Source organism: Amblyraja radiata, chromosome 10 (assembly GCF_010909765.2).
Source record: "Amblyraja radiata isolate CabotCenter1 chromosome 10, sAmbRad1.1.pri, whole genome shotgun sequence".
Classification (NCBI taxonomy): domain Eukaryota; kingdom Metazoa; phylum Chordata; class Chondrichthyes; order Rajiformes; family Rajidae; genus Amblyraja; species Amblyraja radiata.
Genome location: NC_045965.1, coordinates 4817377 through 4841118, shown reverse-complemented (window position 1 = coordinate 4841118; position 23742 = coordinate 4817377). Strand labels below are relative to the sequence as shown.

At 44.9% G+C, this 23742-nt stretch overlaps 1 pseudogene and 1 gene segment (V, D, J or C); both read left to right on the top strand.

Annotated features, from left to right (window-relative positions):
• LOC116977456 overlaps positions 1-3991 on the top strand; it is a 444478-nt pseudogene extending 440487 nt beyond the window's left edge.
• A 1707-nt stretch (positions 3992-5698) lies between these two features.
• On the top strand, positions 5699-23507 carry LOC116978098. The segment is given in 4 exon segments: positions 5699-5726; positions 9087-9389; positions 9816-10133; positions 23247-23507. Coding segments are annotated over 4 exon segments (822 nt in total).
• The last annotated feature ends 235 nt before the right edge of the window (positions 23508-23742 follow it).

Here is a 23742-nt window from a genome sequence, read left to right as displayed (position 1 = left end):
ACTCCAGTGAATACAAGCCTAGTCTTTTCAATCTTTCCTCATATGACATTCCCGCCATCCCAGGGATCAATCTCGTGAACCTACGCAGCACTGTCTCAATCACAAGGATGTCCTTCCACAAATTAGGAGACAAAACTGTACTCAATACTCCAGATGTAGTCGTACAAGAGCCCTATACAACTGCAGAAGAACTTCTCTACCCCTATACTGAAATCCTCTTGTTATGAAGGCCAACATTCCGCTAGCTTTCTTCACTGCCTGCTGTACCTGCACGCTAACTTTCAGTGACCGGTGTACAAGGACACTCAGGTCTCGCTGTACTCCCCCCTTACCTAACCTAACCCCATTGAAATAATAATCTGCCCCCTTGTTTTTGCCACCAAACCGGATAACCTCATATTTATCTATACTATACTGCATCTGTCACGCACCTGCCCACTCACTCAACCCATCCAGGACAACTTGCAACCTTCTAACATACTCTTCACTGTTCACACTGCCACCCAGCTTTGTGTCATCCGCAAAACTTACTAGTGTTGCTCCTAATTCCCTCTTCCAAATCATTAATATATATGGTAAACAGTTGCAGCCCCAACACCGAGCCTTGCGGCACTCCACTCGCCACTGCCTTCTATTCTGAAAAGGACCTGTTCACTCCTACTCTTTGCTTCCTGTCTGCCAACCAATTTTCTATCCACGGCAACACTCTACCCAATACCATGTGCTCTAATTTTAGTCACCCGTCTCCTGTGCGGGACCTTATCAAAGGCTTTCTGAAAGTCTAGATACACTATATCCACTGGCTCCCCTTCATCAATCCGATTAAGAATTTAATAGTTTTTCTCAGATTCCTTTGGATTTTTCTGATCTCCAGTGGATATCTAATGGATATTGGGTGGACTTACAGATGGTCAGAGAGTGTGAGGGAGCAAAAGAAGATTAAATCAGCTGATTAACCACATAATTAAAATCCCAAGTCACCACGACAGCCTCGCCCAATCCCACACTTATTCCCACAGCGTGAGTTGCTTAGATAGAGTCGAGGGAGAGGGATTTGCAGCTTTCACATGCCGAGATACAGACTGAGTCAGGACTGGAAGGGCAGGGAGCTTGAGGCAAACACCAGCCGATCATTTAAGCAGAAGGGGAGATGGAACAGACAGCGCAGAACCAGGCTGGTTCTAGGACTGATTTCCATTTTCTGTGGAGTCTCAGCATTCAGTGGTTCCTGTTGATTAACTAACCAATTTAAACTCATTGGAAGCTATAGTTCAGTTTAGTTTAGAGATACAGCGCCCTTCGGCCCATCAAGTCCGGGCCGACCAGCGATCCCCGCACATTAACACTACCCAGCACATACCAAGGACAATTTACAATTAAACCAAGACAATTAGCCTACCAACAATAGACAATAGACAATAGGTGCAGGAGTAGGCCATTTGGCCCTCGAGCCAGCACCTCCATTCAATGTGATCGTGACTGATCATCCCCAATCAGTACCCCGATCCCGCCTTCTCCCCATATCCCCTGACTCCGCTATCTTTAAGAGCCCTATCTAGCTCTCTCTTGAAAGTATCCAGAAAATCGGCCCCCGCCGCCCTCTGAGGCAGAGAATTCCACAGATTCACAACTCTCTGTGTGGAAAAAGTGTTTCCTCATCTCTGTTCAAAATGGCTTACCCCTTATTAGAAACATAGAAATTAGGTGCAGGAGTAGGCCATTCGGCCCTTCGAGCCTGCACCGCCATTCAATATGATCATGGCTGATCATCCAACTCAGTATCCCGTACCTGCCTTCTCTCCATACCCTCTGATCCCCTTAGCCACAAGGGCCACATCTAACTCCCTCTTAAATATAGCCAATGAACTGGCCTCGACTACCCTCTGTGGCAGGGAGTTCCAGAGATTCACCACTCTCTGTGTGAAAAAAGTTCTTCTCATCTCGGTTTTAAAGGATTTCCCCCTTATCCTTAAGCTGTGACCCCTTGTCCTGGACTTCCCCAACATCGGGAGCAATCTTCCTGCATCTAGCCTGTCCAACCCCTTAAGAATTTTGTAAGTTTCTATAAGATCCCCTCTCAATCTCCTAAATTCTAGAGAGTATAAACCAAGTCTATCCAGTCTTTCTTCATAAGACAGTCCTGACATCCCAGGAATCAGTCTGGTGAACCTTCTCTGCACTCCCTCTATGGCAATAATGTCCTTCCTCAGATTTGGAGACCAAAACTGTACGCAATACTCCAGGTGTGGTCTCACCAAGACCCTGTACAACTGCAGTAGAACCTCCCTGCTCCTATACTCAAATCCTTTTGCTATGAAAGCTAACATACCATTCGCTTTCTTCACTGCCTGCTGCACCTGCATGCCCACTTTCAATGACTGGTGTACCATGACACCCAGGTCTCGCTGCATCTCCCCTTTTCCTAGTCGGCCACCATTTAGATAATAGTCTGCTTTCCTGTTTTTGCCACCAAAATGGAGAACCTCACATTTATCCACATTATACTGCATCTGCCAAACATTTGCCCACTCACCCAGCCTATCCAAGTCACCTTGCAGTCTCCTAGCATCCTCCTCACAGCTAACACTGCCCCCCAGCTTAGTGTCATCTGCAAACTTGGAGATATTGCCTTCAATTCCCTCATCCAGATCATTAATATATCCAGATCAATTAATTATTCTTAAACTGTGGCCCCTGCTTCTGGACTCCCTGAACATCGGGAACATGTTTCCTGCCTCTAACGTGTCCAAACCATTAATAATCTTATGTTTCGATCAAATTCCCTCTCATCCATCTAAATTCCCGAGTAAACAAGCCCAGCCGCTCCATTCTCTCAACATATGACAGTCCCGCCATACAGAGAACATTTTTGGAGTGTGGGAGGAAACCTGAGCACCCGGAGAAAACCCATGCGGTCAAGTACAAACTCCATACTGGCATCACCCATACTTGGGATCAAACCCATGTCTCTGGCATTGTAGGCTGCAATTCTACCGCTGTGCCACCGTGCAGCCCTGTAAAATGCACCAGAGGCATGATTTCTATTCCATACATCCCTACAATGAGCAGAAAGGAAAAGCCTTTAGTTTCAGGTGAACTGAGGTCCCTCAGGATGTAAACAGTGTCCATGTCAGTATAAGATTGGAATGTATTGTGTAAGTACAGAATTATCGACAGATTCAGTCTAACTCGGGTTCTCTCTGTTCCCAGATGGAGATGAGAGTCGTCCTCGAGTCTACCTCCTCCCCCCTTCATTGGATGAGATGGAGACGGATGAGACGGCCACCTTGACGTGCCTGGTCACCAGATTCTCTCCTGCAGACATCTATGTGGCCTGGATGGCCAACGACGCCCTTCTGAAGACAGGGATCGTGAACCAGCCCGTGACCAAGGACACCAGGGATGGGTGGAACACCATGACCAGTCAGTTGAAGGTTTCTCCAGAGGACTGGAACAGTGGCACCACCTTCTCCTGTGTTGTGGGACACGGATCCATCACAACCAGCCTATTCAGAAGCATCAATAAATCTCACAGCAAACCCACCCTGGTCAATGTCTCACTTGTTCTGACTGACAGCTTTAAATCTTGTGTGTAACATGATTCATTTCTCAAACACTTGTTTTGTTCATTTATGGATGTATTAACTGACCCAGAGGATGATGGGTTAGTTCCCTAATACATCATCAAAATGTGAACCTTCGTAAATCATTAAAAACATAAATGCCACACGAGATACAAATTAAGCCACAGCCATGATTCACCACAAATGTCTGAGCTTCTGGATACATTTACAGAACTTTTTCTGCCGTGCTTGAACAGATTTCAACCCTGTATGGGATCACACGAGGTATTCAATCTATGTATGTGTCAATGTATCAATACAAGTTCAATAAATGTGATGTGAAAAAGGTTTTATGTGCGTGTCTGTTACTGGTGTGTTTTGGGTGGCAGTACATGGGTAGCTTGGGATGTGAGGTGTGCACATTCTGGGAGAAATAGGTGTTGTTGGATCAATGTGTCCAAAACCTTCCACCATTGGGTGTTCTCACACCCACGCCTGGACCAGTTGAAGACAGAGATTGACTGTGGTCGTTAACTCCATTATCACTGTGCCATGCGACCGTCAGGTTGACACAAGGTGAACTTCAAGGTGAAGCAGTAGGCATGCAGGTGCAGCAGGCAGTGAAGAAAGCGAATGGTATATTAGCATTCATAGCAAAAGGATTTGAGTATAGGAGCAGGGAGGTTCTACTGCAGTTGTACAGGGTCTTGGTGAGACCACATCTGGAGTACAGCTTACAGTTTTGGTCTCTTAATCTGAGAAAGGACATTCTTGCTGTAGAGGGAGTACAGAGAAGGTTCACCTGACTGATTCCTGGGATGTCGGGACTTTCGTATGAAGAAAGACTGGATTGACTCGGTTTGTACTCACTAGAATTTAGAAGATTGAGGGGGGATCTTGTAGAAATTTACAAAATTCTTAAGTAGTTGCACAGGCTAGATGCAGGAAGGTTGTTCCCGATGTTGGGGAAGTCCAGAACAAGGGGTCACAGTTTAAGGATAAAGGGGAAATCTTTTAGGACTGAGATGAGAAAAACATTTTTTGCACAGAGAGTGGTGAATCTCTGGAATTCTCTGCCACAGAATGTAGTTGAGGCCAGTTCATTGGCTATATTTAAGAGGGAGTTAGATGTGGCCCTTGTGGCTAAGGGGATCAGGGGGTATGGAGATAAAGCAGGTACAAGATACTGAGTTGGATGATTAGCCATGATCATATTGAATGGCGGTGCAGGCTCGAAGGGCCAAATGGCCTACTCCTGCACCTATTTTCTATGTTTCTATGATTGGACCATGGTCTTTCCTAGCCCAGCTGTGACAATGTACCTGATGTCAGCTCACACACGGCAAACCAAATCTGGCCAGATCTCCTGCGTCAAGTAGCCTTGCTTTCTCCCTCTTTCCCCTCCCCTTCCCAGCTCTCCCACAGCCCACCTGTGTTTAGCTGTTTGGGTTCAGGATAAATATTAGCTCAGGACTCCGAGCAGAACTCTTGTGGTGATGCCGTGGCTTTGCTGACATCTACCTTAAAGCCTCATCCCAAAGACAGCAGCTTTCATGAGGTGACATTGCTCACCACTGAGCCACACATGACATCTGTGTCCAACAAGGGGGATGGTTGTTTGAGGAGTCCCTGTCCTCAGTGGGTGTGCACGGATGATGTTGAATAAAAGAGACAACTCATCATTGGTAACTCTTCTATTCCAATGTTACAATTAAACATCTGCCTGTCGGTGCTTAAAGTAAATCTGTTCTTGAATTTGCTGCTACGTGCTTTCAAGCTTCTTGTATCTTCTGGAGAGGGGAGTAGAGACAATGATTGGGATGTGAGGGTTCCTCAATGATGTTGGCTGCCTTCCTGAGGCAGCGTGAAGTGTCGATGGTGGAAGGAGTAATGGTATATGGTGGGGGATGCAATGCCCAATGTGTGGGCCGAGGGGTGTTTGGTTTGGTTTAGTTTATTGTCACGTAGACCGAGGTACAGTGAAAATGCTTTTTGTTGCGTGCTAACCAGTCACCAGAAAGACTATATGATTACAATCAAGCCATCCACAGTATACAGATACATGATAAAGGGAATAATGTTTTGTGCAAGATAATGTCAGATTAAACATAGTGTGAGGGTCTCCAGTGCGGTAGATGATAGCTCAGGACTGCGATCTAGTTGGTGAGTGGATGGTTCAGTTGCTTGATAACAGCTGGGAAGAAACTGTCCCTGAATCTGGAGGTGTGTGTTTTCATACTTCAATACCTTTTTTCCTGATGGGAGAGGGGAGAAGAGAGAGTGGCCAGGGTGCGACTGGTCCTTGATTATGCTGCTGGCCTTGCCGAGGCAGCATGAGATGTAAATGGAGTCAGTGGAAGGGAGGTTAGTTTGTATGATGATCTGGGCTGCAACCACAATTCGCTGCCATTTCTTGGATGGAGCTGTTCCCAAACCATGCTGTGATGCATCCTGATAAAATGCTTTCTATGGTGCACTAAAATTAAATACCAATAAAGAATTGAACAGCATGTATTTTTATTTGTGTTAAACCCCTGTCCCACGGTGCGAGTCCACCCACGAGTGATCCCGAGTTAAAAACAAATCAAACTCGTGGTAATCACGTAGGATTAACGTAGCGGGAACGTCGGAACTTGTGGACGTAACTTAGCGACTCGTAACGCTAACGGCAGGTATTCGGGAAACTTGTTATGAAAAAGTTTCAACATTTTGAAAGATTTCCACGAGTCAAATTTACTCTTGAAGGAAAAATGTGAAACTTTTAAACTCCTTGTAATACTGTCGTAGCCCGTGAGTTTACTGTAGTGACTCGTGAGTAACGTGGGTTTGGCCTGAGTGCCAAAAGTGAAATGTTGAAGATTAGTCAGATCTTAATGGAACATTTTACAGTGATCTAATAATTCACTGTTAAGGAGCAAAAAGCACTCACCGGGGATCTGAGAAACAGTGGTAAAAAGAATGAACCATACAGTGTTGGGAAAGCTGCATTGTGAGAGTGAATTAGTTCCCTTCAGAACTTTAACTTTTCACATTGAAACGGTTCCATGAATCCCTGTTAGGTTAATGCACTTTTTATGGAGAAGCAGATATATGGGACATGTGGCCCGTCTCAGGATTTATATCCGACACATTAACATCAGCTATTGAAGGCTGATGCGTTATACAGGGGATTTTTGTCAGGCATCACTTTCCACCCAGTCTGTCCGCGTTAGAGAACAATTGGTCAAAACAATGTTGTAAATGGGATTTTATTTTATAATTTTATAAATGGGAATTTTATAAATGTAAAAATTATAAATGGGGAGGAACTGCAGATGCAGGTTTAATCCGAAGAAGGGTCTCGACCCGAAACGTCACCTATTCCTTCTCTCCAGAGATGCCGTCTGTCGCGCTTAGTTACTCTAGCTTCTTGATAAATGAATCTTTGGAAGCTCCTTTGTGGCGTGTTGTTATTCAGAGTTTTAACTGTATTTGTACTAACCCGTGCAATATGCTTGCAAAAGATAGGAAGCATTCAGTGGGGAAGTTCACAAAATAAGTTCACAAGTTCAAGTAGGAACTGCAGATGCTGGAAAATCGAAGGTAGACAAAAGTGCTGGAAAAACTCAGTGGGTGCGGCAGCATCTATGGAGCGAAGGAAATAGGCAACGTTTTGCCCTGAAACACTTCTTCAGTCTGAAGAGGGGATTCGGCCTGAAACGTTGCCTATTTCCTTCGCTCCATAGATGCTGCCGCACCTGCAAATAAGTTCACAAGCTGCATTGGTAATTAAGACCAGAGTTATTTTTGTGTGTTATGTAAAATAAATTAATTTCAAGTTCTTTACATCACAAGTATTCTCCTAAAAAGTTACCCACAACTTTACGTTGTAAATGAGTTGCTTTCAGTCCAACAAAAACACATAACATGTCCTTAATGACCTTTCTTAGAAACACAACGGGAGAAAGTGAGATGTAGATGGGATATGACTACAATTTTTAACTAACCCCTGTATTCGTGTATTCATATTTTTCCAATAAATTATGGTATCTACACTGGATGATAGTCTACCGTACAATATAGGAAAACATTCTCATATTTACAATTAAGGGCCAATTGTATTCGGGTTTTTAATAAAAAATCAGTTTACCCGAGTTTAAATTGAAACTTGGGCCAGGCGCTGGGAAACTCTGGGACGCCACTGCTGAAGAAAACATCTTTGTCTTTCATTCAGAGGTTCGCGGGCGGGCTTGGGTGACTGTAGAGCTCTGAAAATGTTGTTTCCCAGGGCTGGGGTGAGTGTGAAAGTGGTGGTTTCTGGGCAGATCTGTCCAATCAGCAATGTTTTGAGCCACTGCTTTTTATACAGTTTGTCACGACGGTGGGACGGCTGCTCTGACGGACATATTGGGTGAGTAGAGAGACACACACTGCTATCCGTCTGGTCTATGGACCTTGCTGTTGGGAGAAAAAATAATATTAATGTTCAATTTACATAATCTTTTTGTTAGAAGTTTACCAACGTTTTGAAGAGAGATAAATTAAGGGAATAAAACAATCTTACTAGACACAAAAAGCTGCAGTAACTCAGCCAAGCCGGCAGCATCTGTGGAGAGAAGGGTCGAAAGGTTTTTTCAGTCTGAAGAAGGGACTCGACCAGAAACGTCACCCATTCCTTCTCTCCTGAAATGCTGCATGTCCCGCTGAGTTACTCCAGCTTTTTGTATCTATCTTCGGTGTAAACCAGCATCTGTAGTTCCTCCCGACACAAAACAGCCTCTGCCTTTCAATGATTGATGCCAGACTTTGAACAAATGCTGTTCAAGTGGACTTTTGAATGCAATTTTGGAAGGATTGTTTCTTGAAACAAAATGCTCTAAAGGTTTGAAGGAAGGAATTGCAGATACCAGTTTAAACCAAACTGGTCAGGCAGCATCTCTGGAGAAAAGAAATAGGTGATGTTTCGGGTCGAGATCGTTCTTCAGGCTGGGTCTTTTTATAGTGAAAAAAAACTGCATGACATCATTTTTACCATGTGATGATTTTTCCACACATCGGTAGTCGTTGTTGGCTCGGGAGACGAGCTTGGTAACTCGGGAGAGTAACTTGGTACATCGCAGAAATGAGAAGTAAACGGCAAACTTAGACATACACGTGGGAACACGTTTAAACTCGTGAACATAAACTTGGAATCTCGTAGGCAACCACGAGTTTGATTTTTTCTTTCAATCAGGATCACTCGTAGGTGGACTCGCACCGTGAGACAGGGCCATTAGTGTTAATGTATTTGTATAAGTGTTGTGGAAAATGTATTGTGTTCAATTATAAGAAATTAGAGTATGCGCATAATTTCAAGCGTCAAACTCTGTATAAATGCTGAGTGGAATTACAGAGCAGCAGGTAACTGGGACTGTGCTGCTCTCCTTATGCACACGTCAATAAAGTGAGTCTGGAAAATGAATGCAAGTCGTCAGAGTCCAGTTGATCGTTGACGACAACACCAGACCTTGTCCGGCTTGTAAGCTTTTTATTTCTCATCTGCAGAATTGTCTGTTTTTATCCAAAACCCCTCCACTGAAGAGATTTGGATCAACAAGACCGCTACTGTGGTGTGCATGGTAATGGGCGCTGATCTGAGCCAGGTCCAAATCTACTGGCAAGTGAGCGGAAGGGAGAGAACAACAGGGGCTGTGACCCGCCAACCGAGAGGGGAAAGTACCCAAGACAGAGTGAGCAGTAAACTCCGGAGCAGTGTGGAGGAGTGGACCAGCGGGGTGGAGGTTGTGTGCTCTGCCCAACGATCTCCATCATCCTCACCAGTGTCAGCACGGACAGAAAGTGCCAAAGGTGGGCGAGAGATCGGCAATGATATGGCCAACATTAGTTACCATGAAGGGCCTTTCCCACCTACGCAACTTTTTCGGTGACGGCACCCGTCATAGGTCATTGTAGGTCGCCAAAAATTTTCAACATGTTGAAAATTCAGCAGCAACCTGAAAGACGTTACGACTCTATGGGCGACTGAGGAGACTACTCACGGTCATACAGGCGACACCCTGGCGACATGTCGCGGGGTGAAGCCAGTATGGCCGTGAGCAGTCGCCCAAAGAGTCGTACCTTATGCTGGTCACCGCTGGATTTTCAACATGTTGAAATTTGTTCGGCGACCTGTAATGACCTATGATGGATGCCGGCAGTCGCCAAAAAAGTTGTGTAAGTGGGAGAGGCCCTTGAGGAAGAGGGTCTCACATCTACTTTGCTCCTCTGTTCCAGTTGAAACAAAAAGACCTAAGGTCAGACTGCTGCCTCCAGCTCACCAAGAGACCAAGCGTAGCAACACAGCCACCCTCGAGTGTGTGCTCTCTGGTTTCTACCCGGACCTCATAAACGTCACTTGGGCGAAAGACGGAGCCCCGATCTCCTCCACCACCAGCACTACACCGACTGCTCTGGAGCAGGGGGGGACTTTCAGTGCCAGCCACTTCCTGACTGTGAGTCCAGAGGATTGGAAGAAAGGCTCAGTCTTCGGCTGTACAGTGTCTCATCCCCCCTCGAACACCAGTATCAGCCGGGAAGTGAAAAGCTTTCAAGGTACGGTGCTGGGATTCACTCTAATGATCACATCTTTTACCCCGTCACAAAGTAAGGACCAGGCAAGTTTAGCACTGAAGGACAGGTGTTGCAGTGTGTGAGTGAGTCAAGAAGAGTCAAGAGTGTTTTATTGTCATATGTCCCAGACGGGACAAGGAAATTCTTACTTGCTGCAGCACAACAGAATATGTGAATATGTAATCATAGTGCATAACGGGGGAAGTGAAAAAAAAAGTTCAATAAATAACAAATAGTGCAAATAACAAATCTTTTAAGATTAAAAGAGAACTTACCAGTTTGAAGTTTGATCTGTATTTTATGAGGAGTTACGATGAGGGATTACGTGAAGAACCCGCTCAGCACGCATGCGCGGCGTACTTCAAAGCAGCGGTTTGGAATCACAGAAAGACACAGTTATTGAAATAAACATAGTAAAGAAAAGGAGACCTCAGTTATCAGTTTGACCCATATTATTGAGGGTGGTGGGAGCGGAGGGCACGTAATCCCTCATCGTAACTCCTCATAAAATCCAGATCAAACTTCAAACTGGTAAATTCTCGTTTAATCTTACTATTTTACTTCGGAGTCACGTGAGTGACTACGTGAAGTTTTAAAGCTCTGTGATTTCAAACCATGTAACAATTCATACTTCACTCGCTGCCAAAGTCATTCGAGGGAGGAAGTATGTTATCGTAATCAACCATGTATCTGTTTGTAAAAACAATAATGGTGTTATTAACAACAACAAGACCAAATGCTCCCCCGGCTTAAATTATATATTTTTTGCAGATTCTTTTCTGCAACCGACACAGGTTCTGTCAGTAGTTTGTTATAAAAGTTTGGAACGTATACTCCCTAGACCACCCTGCTGTAGCCAGGGTGTGGTCCATAGGCTCGTCCATCCTCTTAGTTACTGACGTGGAAGCTGTCCTGGTGGAATAAGATTTATACACGTTAGTATTTATTCCAGCAACTCCCAGTACCTGCTTGAGCCACTAGAGATAGTTTAGCTCGTCACCTGACCATGAGGTTTATTGTGGCTGACCCATAAGGCTTTTTCGTCTCCCTCGGTATTGCTTATTGTGTCGATGTAGATCTCTAAGTGGGTCATGACACATAAAACGTGGTTCAGGTGGGTATGCCCGGAATTCCATGACTGGACCTGATATTCCTGGTCTGTTCTGTTTGGCCAGCCCTAGAATGGGAAATGTGACACTATCTGGTGTTATAACCATGTTGTCCAATCACAGTAGATGGGAGAACTGGCTCTTTATGTTGAGGTAAGGCCTCCAGCATGTCCATCTTCAGGGTAGGCTGTTCCAGGGTGAGTGACCTGGCTGGTGATCATCCCCTAAGGTATGTCAGGACTTCACTGACATCCCAATTTGGGTGTACCTATTTCTGGGAAATGGATTGAATATACCTCTCCTGTATCTGATCACCAGTGAGTGGTACCCTTTGCCCTGTTGTCGTGGTGCCCAAGTTGAGTAGGCTGACAGAACATTTCCTTCATTGTGGTGTAGACCTGCCAGGAACTCCAGTACAGGTTTTTGTTGTAGTTGAATGTGTAGTTTCTGTTTTTGAACAGTCCCATTCCTTGATGTTCGTCAGGTATGTTCCCTAGTGGATATGTGACGGAGTGCTGTCATCATGTTGATAGTGCTGCTGATCCAAACACAGCAGTGGTCTTCCCAATTCTGCATTTCTTTTAATGGCCATGTCGAGGACCACTGGGAACCATGCCTGTGTACTTAGTCCACTGTATTTTGCGTAGTACCCGACTGATGAAGCCGTAGTACCTATTGAAGAGGTAGAAGGAAGGGAGAACATAGAGATTAATTCCCCCCCCCCCCCCCCCCCCCCCCAATACGCGGGGATGAATCCATCGCCGCTGCCTTGAGATTGGTTTTGTGAGATTCAAAATCAATCACAAACTCTTCAGAGACAAAATCAAAGAAACAAGTTTTCCTTTATTACATTTCTGCGCAGAAAAGGGTGTCCCTCCTCTATCATCCTCTAGAGACACACAAAAATGGAGGTTGTATCTGTCTTTTATACCTTTCTTCACTATGGTCACCACCTCATGTCTCCCCATCGAGCTTCATCCAATCATAACATAAAGCCCACATTCCCACAAGAACGTCCAGAAACGTCTCGGAACATCTCCTGACGTCAAAGGCTTCTGCTGGAGTTTTTATCTGTTACTTCTTTATCTAGAAGTTCCCTCTGTCCTGTATATTGTTACTTTCTTCGACCAGCAGTCTGGCTTCTGCTGACACCTTATTTCTTTCTAAGTTATAATTTTCAGAGTTCTAGGATAAATCAACCATCCCTATTAACCCTTCTCTCACAATCCACCATTTTTCTTTTTGCTACGCATCTCTTGATTTATACTATATCTTCCTTTTCTAGTGCTAGCAGCAGATTCTTCGCCTCCCTATCCTCCTCTCGCTAGTCATACTGTGTTCTGAAGGCCATCATGACGGTGCTGTTCTTTGTCAGGGCTGTCTCTATAAATCGCTGAGCCAGACCCCGTGCGCAGGGAATGATACAACATCCGAATAGGCACAAAGTCAATGGTTCCTTCCCTTCACGCACAGTCCATGGGCTGATATTGTCCGGTGGGGCCTCCACAGGACCCTTAAATCGGCTTGCGTGTGTCCACCCTTTTTCTTTTTGTTCGTACTGCTGTCTCGGTGATTAATAACACAAGGTAGGGTCCAGTCCACCTAGGTTACAGCTTTTCTTCCTTCCATGATTTTACAAGATCCCAGTTCTCTGCTTTCACAGAATGGAGTGGCAAGTCGAGATCGGGACTCTGTGCCAGCAGCCCCTTGGTTTTTAATTCTGTAATAGAACGAGATACTGCCAGATACTTCCTTAAGAAAACATCACTACCCTCTATGGTGGGTATTCCTTCTCTCTTTCCCCAAATATCTAACTCGTTCAACCTTGCTCTTATAAATATGCCTAACAAAATTATACACCATACTCCACAATTGACCTCACCAATACCTTGTACAATTTAACATTACAACCCAACTTCTATAAACAATGCTCTGATTTCAACTTCATTCCTCAATTCACAATCTTTTACCATGTACGTCTAATTTGAATTGTCCTGCCAAGATGTAACACACTTATCAACATTAAATCCATCTGTCATGTTTCAACCCACTCTTCCAAATGACCTAAATCTCTCTGTACACTTTTAAAATCTACTTCATTATTCACAACACCACCTATCTTAGTATCATCTACATACTTCTTAATCTATCTTACCACACCAACATCCATTTTATTGATTCACATGACAAACAACAGTGGACCCAGCACACATCCCCGAGGTACCCCTCTAGTCATTGACCTCCAACCTGACAAACATCATCCACCATTACTCTCCCTCATTTCCCATACAGACACTTTTTAATCCATCTTGCAATTCCTTACTAACCTCTTCTTAACCAACCTTATTTCCTTATTGAACCTTGTCAAAGGCCTTACTGAAGTTCACCACTTTAACCTCATCAATTTCCCTAATAACCTCTTTTTTTAAGGTAAAAAATCAAGATTAGTCAAATATCACAATCACAAATCCATGCTAATTCTTCCTAATCCTACCCTATTTATCCAAATCCCTATAATATTGCCTTTAGTATCCTTTCCATTATTTCCCACCACTGATGTCAAACAACGTTCTTGTTAAAACTCTACTCTTCTTTGTCCTCTTGTTCACTTACCTCAGGGCTATTATCTATTCGTACCTGCAGGACAGCCCTCATGTAATTATTGAAATTGTACTAGGTATCTCAACCTTCTAAACGAACATCGGTCGGTGATTTAGAAAACTCATACATACACCTTGTCTTCAGGTTTAAAGGGTCCTTCCTCCTGGTCCATCTCCGACAGCTTTTACTTTACCTGTTCATAAATAGACTTGTATATCATTATTAACTGTTTCATATACTTTTTTTTAATTATTCGATCTGTAACTGTTCCAAACTCGGTCCCCTGCAGGGACTTCTCTATTGTGCCACCCACGGCTGGTTAGTTTGCATGCAACATTTCTTCAGTGCCAATGGAAGAGCATTACACAAATGTTCCATTTATTCTTTTCATCAAATGAAAACAATCCGTTGTCAAAGCTGATTTCTGTAGGTTTACCAAACCTCTTAATTACCTTATTCATCATAAACGACACTACAGTGTTTATACCTAAATTGATTCAGACTTACCCTGGACATCTCTTCCAGATGCTGTTTCAGCTGCTTTGTCTGCATTTTAATTTAACTTCTTTGGCATGTACTTTTTCCGTTTCACCATACAATTTCAACATATTTTCCGACCTAGTCTGAACTATATCCTGCCTTTCCCAAGGTCATCATCTGCTGTCTTATATTCTGACGTATCTCTCTCTCTCTCTCTCTCTCTTTACTTGTGGAACAAACCAACAAATTGTCCACATCAGCAAATACCTTCTAAGGGTATAACCATATAACCATTACTGCACGGAAACAGGCCATCTCGATCCTTCTAGTCCGTACCGAACACGTATTCTCCCCTAGTCCCATATACCTGCGCTGAGACCATAACCCTCCATTCCTTTTCCGTCCATATAACTATCCAATTCATTTTTAAATGATAAAATCGAACCTGCCTCCACCACCTTCACTGGAAGCTCATTCCACACAGCTACCACTCTCTGAGTAAAGAAGTTGCCCCTCAACTTTCAACTCTGCCTTTCCCATCTAATTTAAAAAACCTACCTCATCCTAGCCTTTCTTGACATCCTTCCTTAAATCCCTTCCTCTCTCTTGGGGACCCCAGTCCTGTTAGGGCTTATCATCTCCAGATTAATTTCACTCCTGATAGGACTTTTCGAGGAAAAGTTCCCCAAGACATGTATTATTGGCATGTAATTCTCTGGCCCCGCTTGGTTCCGTCATAGGACTCACTTGTGTCAGTTCATCACTTATTTCAGTCTTTTCAACCAGAGGCTTTGTTCATTGACATTGACCGCAGAGACCAACTGTTTACTGATTCTGCTTGACTTTAAGAAGAATGGCTTCCACCACAATAGTTCATAATATAATGTTCATCAACTGGTTGCCTTCTATTTCTTGCTCATTTTCAACTCTCCACCTTTTCATTCCCCTTTGTTCCTTGGGGTTCACCTTAAGTGGGTAACATTTGCTGAGGGGCCTGCAAACCCTCGTTCATGACGGCATCCAACCAGAAGATGGCGCTGTAGCCGGTAGTCAGGCTGCAGTAACAGCAGCTGACCTAACGGTGGCGCTGTTGCCGGTAAGTTTGTGAACGGCGGCCATGTTTGTAGTCTATTGCCGGTCATTGTAACAATTTACATAGTGGTTCCCATCACTTCACCAATGGTGCCTTCAAATCTTCCATGGCCAACAATCGTCCCACGTTCTCCTCCTCCAAAGCCCTAATCCATTTTTTTTTTTTTTTTAATTTTAATTTTAGCCCTCAATTCATGGGTGCTCCAAGGGATAATCTGTCGTCTCTTACTTCTGTTTCTCTGTCTGTCTCTCTCTCTTTCTGTCTGTGTCTGTGTCTGTCTCTCTCTCTCTCTCTCTCTCTCTTTCTCGACGCTGAATAGATTCAGGACTACATGGCCCCTGCTTGGCCAGCCTTCACAAATGGGGCAGCAGCCCAACCCCACGGTGTGCTTGTGGCACTCCCTTACAACACATCATTGAAGCATGCCTTCAACAAAGACTCAAAGGAGGACTTGTCACCCTTCACACAGCAGATCAAGAGGCAACTGCTTGGCTAAAGGATTTTGCATTCGCTAAATAAATAAAATCTCTCTCTCTCTGTCTGGCTGTCTCTGTGTCTGTATCTCTCTCTCTCTCTCTGTATCTGGCTCTCTCTGTGTCTCTGTGTCTGTCTCTCTCTCTCTCTCTCTCTGTCTGTGTTTCTCAACTTGTATGTCTACCATAAAACAACATAAAAGCTGGTCATGTTTCATCAATTAACTTATTTCCAGTTAACTTTACTGACAAGAAATCTAAAAGAACATCAAGAAACGATTTTTACAACTTCTCTTTTTCAGGTTACCAGGATACAAAGAGTTAATTTTTGCAGCTTGTTCGCAATCCCCCACGGCCCAAACACAGTGGGAATTCCCACCTCCGCCACGGGGCGTCTGTGTTCAATTTTACAACTTGCTCATTTTAACCATTTGTTCCAAACCAGTTTTCAAACAAATCACTTTGTTTCATTCTTACTTCAAATAGATTAATCAATTTATATTTTCTCCCTGCCTGCACTGTTGTCCCCGGCCTTTGCCGTCTTCTATCACATCCCCCTTTCGCGGCCTCTGCCGTCTTCTTATCTGCTACTTTCGGGAGTAACTCCCTTATCATCCTGTCTCAGGAATTTTCCTGTCTCTCAGGAATTGATCTAACTGTTCTCGTCAGACCTAATGAATCTTCAAGGAGGCAAACTCCCTTCCCCCTCAGGGTCCTCTCCTAGGTACCTCCCTCGGGTCTAATTTCTACCGAAATCTTCCCCTTCTGCCCTTTGACTCCCCGTCTTGTTGGCCGGGTGATTTTCGTCCACCCCGGCCCCTGTCTTCTCTTTCCCTTGGGTATTTTGGCCCCCTCCGGCTCTGCATTTTCCGTGGACATCTCCTGCCCATATGCAGCTCTGCATTTTCCCCAACTGACTATACCTTATCATTGTTGGCTTCTCCAACCCCTGGGTATTTCCTGCCCTCCAGGGTCCAGCATTTGCCCCAATGGACTATTGGGCAGAATGCGGGGATTTGGCCCACAGCCTTTTCCCTCCCTTTTTCTTAACACTGTGTTTATCATCCCTGCCTTGCCCGTATAGACCCCTGAATCTTTCAGGGCGTTAACCACAAGGTCTTATATTCTTAATACCGTGTTCATCATACCTGCCTTGCCTGTACAAGGTCTTATATTCTTAATACCGTGTTCATACCTGCCTTGCCTGTACAAGGTCTTATATTCTTAATACCGTGTTCATCATACCTGCCTTGCCTGTACAAGGTCTTATATTCTTAATACCGTGTTCATCATACCTGCCTTGCCTGTACAAGGTCTTATATTCTTAATACCGTGTTCATCATACCTGCCTTGCCTGTACAAGGTCTTATATTCTTAATACCGTGTTCATCATTCTCAATCGCCCAGGAAGTACTTAATAGTCATTTTCCTACCTGGGTTCCATGCACTGGAATTGCTCGATTGACTTTTCGCGATTTCCAACCACTCCTACACTATCACTTGTTTCTCGTGTCTCTCTGTGTGGTCCTGGATACTACTGCTCAAACAGCTGGCGGCAAGCAAGGAGTCTGAGACTGCTGAATTCAGCAGGGTGCACCTTCCCTTCGTCCGTCTACTCCCGTCAGCTGGCTGGAGTAATTGATCCCGGAACCGAGCCCCCATCTGTGAGATTCAAAATCAATCACAAACTCTTCAGAGACAAAATCAAAGAAACAAGTTTTCCTTTATTACATTTCTGCGCAGAAAAGGGTGTCCCTCCTCTATCATCCTCTAGAGACACACAAAAATGGAGGTTGTATCTGTCTTTTATACCTTTCTTCACTATGGTCACCACCTCATGTCTCCCCATCGAGCTTCGTCCAATCATAACATAAAGCCCACATTCCCACGAGAACGTCCAGAAACGTCTCGGAACATCTACTGACGTCAAAGGCTTCTGCTGGAGTTTTTATCTGTTACTTCTTTATCTAGAAGTTCCCTCTGTCCTGTATATTGTTACTTTCTTCGACCAGCAGTCTGGCTTCTGCTGACACCTTATTTCTTTCTAAGTTATAATTTTCAGAGTTCTAGGATAAATCAACCATCCCTATTAACCCTTCTCTCACAGTTTCATGCGACGTAGGTTAGTACGTGGCGATTTAATTGAATATAAGGAAATCGATATCTGGTGTCAATATTGCTCAGTAATTTCAGCAAATATTTTTGGTTTAAATGTTTGTTTACAGCATTTAGCTCACCTGAATAGGTAAGTTACTGATGGTCAAACATGTTTGACGACATACGGTTACCAATTGTTAATAAATTGTCACCTAATATCGATGTTCTACGCCCAAGTGGTTTGGTATATGCCACCACTGTGTTGTTAATTTATAAACGAACATGCAAAATGGTGCATTACTGAGCAATGTTTCACTAGAAGTAAGTAATTTGATGTATAACACGTTTAAGTCAACTCGTATTGGCACTAAGTATTACAAGCTCAGTAACACATCAGAACACATAAGATGTTACTCAAACCAGGTGGAAGTGTACAACCATAATCCTTCCTATGCAGATGAATCCCATGATGACACTCCAGTAGTCCATTTGCCACCATATTATAGGTATGGAATATAGTTTGAACACTAGTATCTCAGCTCATAGGAAAGGTACAATGTTCAGTAGCTGGTAATGCTGCTACTATCCCAATTACTTTGCCACGTAGTTGATTGGTGGTTAAATGTTACCATAACTGATAGCATTAATGAATACCAGATAGACAATGTTGTGGATGGTCAACGTAATATCTGGATATATGACAGAGCCCGCTAAATAAGTTAGTAGTTAATGCAGCTAATAAAGCTTTATCCAAGGATAGTCTGTCGTTAATATATAGACATGCCATGACGGAATGTTCCTTAAGTGTCAGGGCTGGTTTGAATTCTGGAATAGCTTCGGCTTATATGCCAACTCAATACTCAAATCAAGTTTATTTGTCACATACACACGCGAGATGTGCAGCGAATGAAAATGGCAATGCTCGCCATGGTTACCCCATCCAGGTAATTGTGGTATATCCGAAAAACATATGAAAAGGGACTGAATAGTATGCATCTTCAAAGTCGATGTCTACCATAAAGTATCCTTGGATCCATGGTAGGAGTTACAAATCCCATGTGGGTATACCTGGTGAAATACTCAAGTGGTTAATCAATGATGGTGCGACATTCACCATCGTGGGAAGGTAGACCCCTTGGGGTGCTTGCTGATTTGGTGGCAAGATATTAATTCTATTCCCCTTGAATATATTTTTTGGTATATAACTACCAAGAGTGATAGCTTCCTAACCAGGCGTTAGTACAAACCCTTCACCTTTATGTGATAGTAGGAACCATACTTATCTGTCTTCATTGTTGTTTTCTTCGGTTTCTGGTTCCTTGTTCTTGTAGGGATGATGTTTGTTGGGGGGTGGCACATTTTCCATGGGGCCTGCTGTGGGCCCTGGCACAAAGGCTTACGGGATTGGCATGCAGGCCCCGAGCTTTCACCAGTACCATGAGGGAGACGCCCCTGGTGAACGCGTAGAGGTACTGCTGTCTGGTTTAGTGTGGTGCTCATTCCAGACTCTGCCCTCTTGTGCCAAATAGTTTGAACACTTCGTCCAGTTTTTAGGACTGGTTTGGTAAGTGCCAGGTCGCAGGATCTGTGGTTGTGAGGTCGGCGTTCTCACAGTCCTGTGAATTTCATAGATTGAGGGCAGGTTTGTGACTTCCCTTGAGAAGTTACGGGGTATACTGTTGAACAGTAGGGTCAGGTGTTTTGCCATACTACCCTGCCCTTCTGGAATGAGCAGGTGGACATGATAGCCGACGTCAGGGTATCAAATGCAATTTTAAGATATTTGGGTTAAAATGTGCTGCTCAATGTATCCCCCAATAATGGCGGGCACTTTGAGTAAATGCAATTTAAAGGAGGTGTGATGAAACCAACGCTTCATGGCTACCTGTCTTGGAGAGTTTTTTTTGAAAAAACAGGTAGTAGGCTGGCCATCGGTTAAGACTGAAAGGCCATCTTGCTCGTGGTGAAACCACGTAGCGGCCACACCCAGCAGCTCTTCCTGATCCTGTACCTCAAGCATACTCCCGATGTTGTTCAGACAGTGCCCCTCTTCTTGACCAGCCCAGCTCTGGTCGCCAAAGCTGTCCTCGGATGAGGAGGAAGCAATGGCCAGTGCACGAGGCACTGTGGAGGGAGTGCCTGAACTCCCTCTGCGAAACTGCTCCTCACGAACCACGTCTCGCTGGAGCTTACGCTCCACGAGCCGCTCCAAGCGGCTCATGCGGCTGTCTCTGCCCTAAGCAGGCAGTGAGACGTCCCCGTCCGACGAATCGGATACCACTGGCCGGATGTCTTGACATCCAGTCCGCTGCTCAGGCGCTAGCGGAACTGGGCTCGGCTCAGTGTCGGGGATGGCGGAGCGCTGGGTTAGCGGTCCTACCGCCTCCTGTCCCCCACTGATGAGACGCCTGTCTGCTGGAGTCGAGCTGGGGACAGGCTTCTTGGAGAGTCTTGTTTTGTTCTTTTTTCTTGGCTGTTGGAACAAAGCAAAAACTCTCCTTTGCCAGGAAAACCGACCTCAGAGTAGACTTACCTGATGGTCCGTTTTTTAAATGTAGCGGGAGCGCCTGACTCCCCCTGTGCCTCTGGACTGGAAACCGACGCAGCTCCCTGTCTGTGGACCGCAACGTGCGGTCCTGGTGGCGTCTCTCCCCCCTCCGCGAACGGAACGCTCCTTCCCCGGAGTCAAATGGGGGGCTGCTTGCGTCTGGACTGGCACCGGCGCAGCTCCCTGTCTGTGGACCCAGGGGCTGTGATCCGCCAACCGAGAGGGGAAAGTACCCAAGACAGAGTGAGCAGTAAACTCCGGAGCAGTGTGGAGGAGTGGACCAGCTGGGTGGAGGTTGTGTGCTCTGCCCAACGATCTCCATCATCCTCACCAGTGTCAGCACGGACAGAAAGTGCCAAAGGTGGGCGAGAGATCGGCAATGATATGGCCAACATTAGTTACCATGGAGGGCCTGTCCCACTTACGCAACTTTTTCGGTGACTACCAGCACCCGTCATAGGTCGTTGCAGGTCAGCGAAAATGTTCAACATGTTGAAAATTCTGCAGCGACCAGAAAGACGCTACGACTCTTTGGGCGACTGAGGAGACTACTCACGGCCATACAAGTGACACCCTGGCAACATGTCACGGGGTGAAACCTGTATGGTCGTGAGTAGTTGCCAAAGAGTCGTACCTTGTGCTGGTGGCTGCTGGATTTTCAACATTTTCAACATCGGCGACTTGTGATGGGTGCCAGCAGTCACTGAAAAAGTCACGTAAGTGGGACAGGCCCTTGAGGAAGAGGGTCTCACATCTACTTTGCTCCTCTGTTCCAGTTCGAACAAAAAGACCCAAGGTCAGACTGCTGCATCCAGCTCACCAAGAGACCAAGCGTAGCAACACAGCCACCCTCGAGTGTGTGCTCTCTGGTTTCTACCCGGCCCTCATAAACATCACTTGGGAGAAAGACGGAGCCCCGAACTCCTCCACCACCAGCGCTACACCGACTGCTCTGGAGCAGGGGGGGACTTTCAGTGCCAGCCACTTCCTGTCTGTGAGTTCAGAGTATTGGAAAAAAGGCTTAGTCTTCGGCTGTACAGTGTCTCATCCCCCCTCGAACACCAGTATCAGCCGGGAAGTGAAAAGCTTTCAAGGTACGGTGCTGAGATTCACTCGAATCATCACATCTTTTACCCCGTCACAAAATAGGGGCCAGGCAAGTTTAGCACTGAAGGACAAGTGTTGCAGTGTGTGAGTGAGTCAAGAAGAGTCAAGAGTGTTTTAATGTCATATGTCCCAGACGGGACAAGGAAATTCTTACTTGCTGCAGCACAACAGAATATGTGAATATTCTGTTGTGAACATAGTGCATAACGGGGAACGAGAAAAAAAGAAAAAGTTTAATAAATAACAAATAGTGCAAATAACAAACAATATTATAGTCTTTTGCAGTTCAGAGCTCAGAGCTTATTTGTTGTGTTTAATAGCTTGATGGCTGTAGGGAAGAAGCTGTTCCAGTACCTGGACGTTACAGTTTTCAGGCTCCTGTAACTTCTTCCTGATGGCAATGGCGGGATGAGTGTGTGGCCAGGATGGTGTGGGTCCTTGATGATTTTGGCAGCCTTTTTGAGGCAGCGACTGCGATAGATCCCTTCGACGGTGGGGAGGTCAAAGCCAGCGATGAACTGGGCAGTGGTCACAACTTTTTGTAGTATTTTTTGCTTCTGGACGTTTGCTCCTATACTCAACTCCTCTTGTTATGAAGGCCAACATGCCATTCACTTTCTTCACTGCCTGCTGTACCTACCTGCATGCTTACTTTCATGATGCTGAACAAGTTGTCATTTAGAAGGCTAAAGGAAGTTTTGTTTGATGTTTTCACAAAGTTAATGGGAGCTAACAGAATAGATTATCCTGTGAAGATCTATTTACACACCTCCACATTCAGGGACAGTTTCTTCCCAGCTGTTATCAGGCAACTGAATCATCCCACCACATCCAGAGAGCGGTCCTGAAGTACTATCTCCCTCACTGGAGACCCTCGGACTATCTTTGAGTGGACTTTACTGGTTTTACCTTGCACTAAACGTTATTCCCTTATCATGTATGTATACACTGTGATTGACTCATTTGTAATCATGTTTTGCCTTTCCGCTGACTGGTTAGCACGCAACAAAAGCTTTTCACTGTACCTCGGTACACGTGACAATAAACTAAACTAACTAGATGAGGAGGAATTATTTTGTAGTTGTGTACAGTGCTCCCTGGGTTACAAATGATCTCCCTGATTTATGGAAATCCAACTTTATACAAAGTACAGGGTCTAAAAGTTAGAGGTAGCCATGCTACATGGAAGTGGGTCATGGTGTCTGAAGAAGGGTCTCGACGCGAAACCTCACCCATTCCTTCTCTCCAGAGATACTGCCTGTGCAACTGAGTTACTCCAGCTTTTTGTGTCTATCAGAGGTTCATGGAAGTTTTGAATTGCCTTCCACAGTTAGCATTTGGTTCCAGGTCTGAAGGTGATTTTAAATCTGAGATTGCAGAGTTTGACTATACGAGATGTTAATGGATGTGGGGGAAAGTCAGCTCAGTGGAACTGGTGATAGATCTCCACATATCATTGAACGGTGGAACTGACCCAAGCCTCCTGTCTTCCTGTCCTCCTGTTGTCTTCATTTTATTCACACGTTGTTGATCTTCACAAAACATCCGCAGCAAACTAACTGTCTCATCTTCTCATTTGTCCTGAAGCCGGCACAGAATTGACAGGTGAGGAAGGGAAGGAGGAGCCGGGGGACTTGGATGGAGATGACAATGTGCTCACAGTTGCTGCCTTCGCCATCCTGTTCATTATCAGTTTCCTCTACAGTACCTTCGTCACTGTTGTCAAGGTAACGATGACCAACGACAGAGATACTTTGTGACCCCCACACTGTGACCATCCATTCCTCACTACACTGTGTTCTCTGACTCTTCAATCCTCACCACACTACGACCCACAGATGATGCAGTCTGGGACAATAAGGGGGGGGGGGGGTGTCAAATGGGATAGTCAGGGCCAGAGTTAAAGGGAAAGGGAGTAAAGGGATAGTTAATGACCCCAGAATTAAAGGGAAAGAAAGCTCACAAAGGGATAGGAGAGTAATAGGGATCGATGTGAAAGGTGAGATGCGTAAGGAATTAAAAGTATTGTATATGAATGCGTGAAGTATAAGAAGTAAAGTAGATGAGCTTGAGGCTCAGTTAG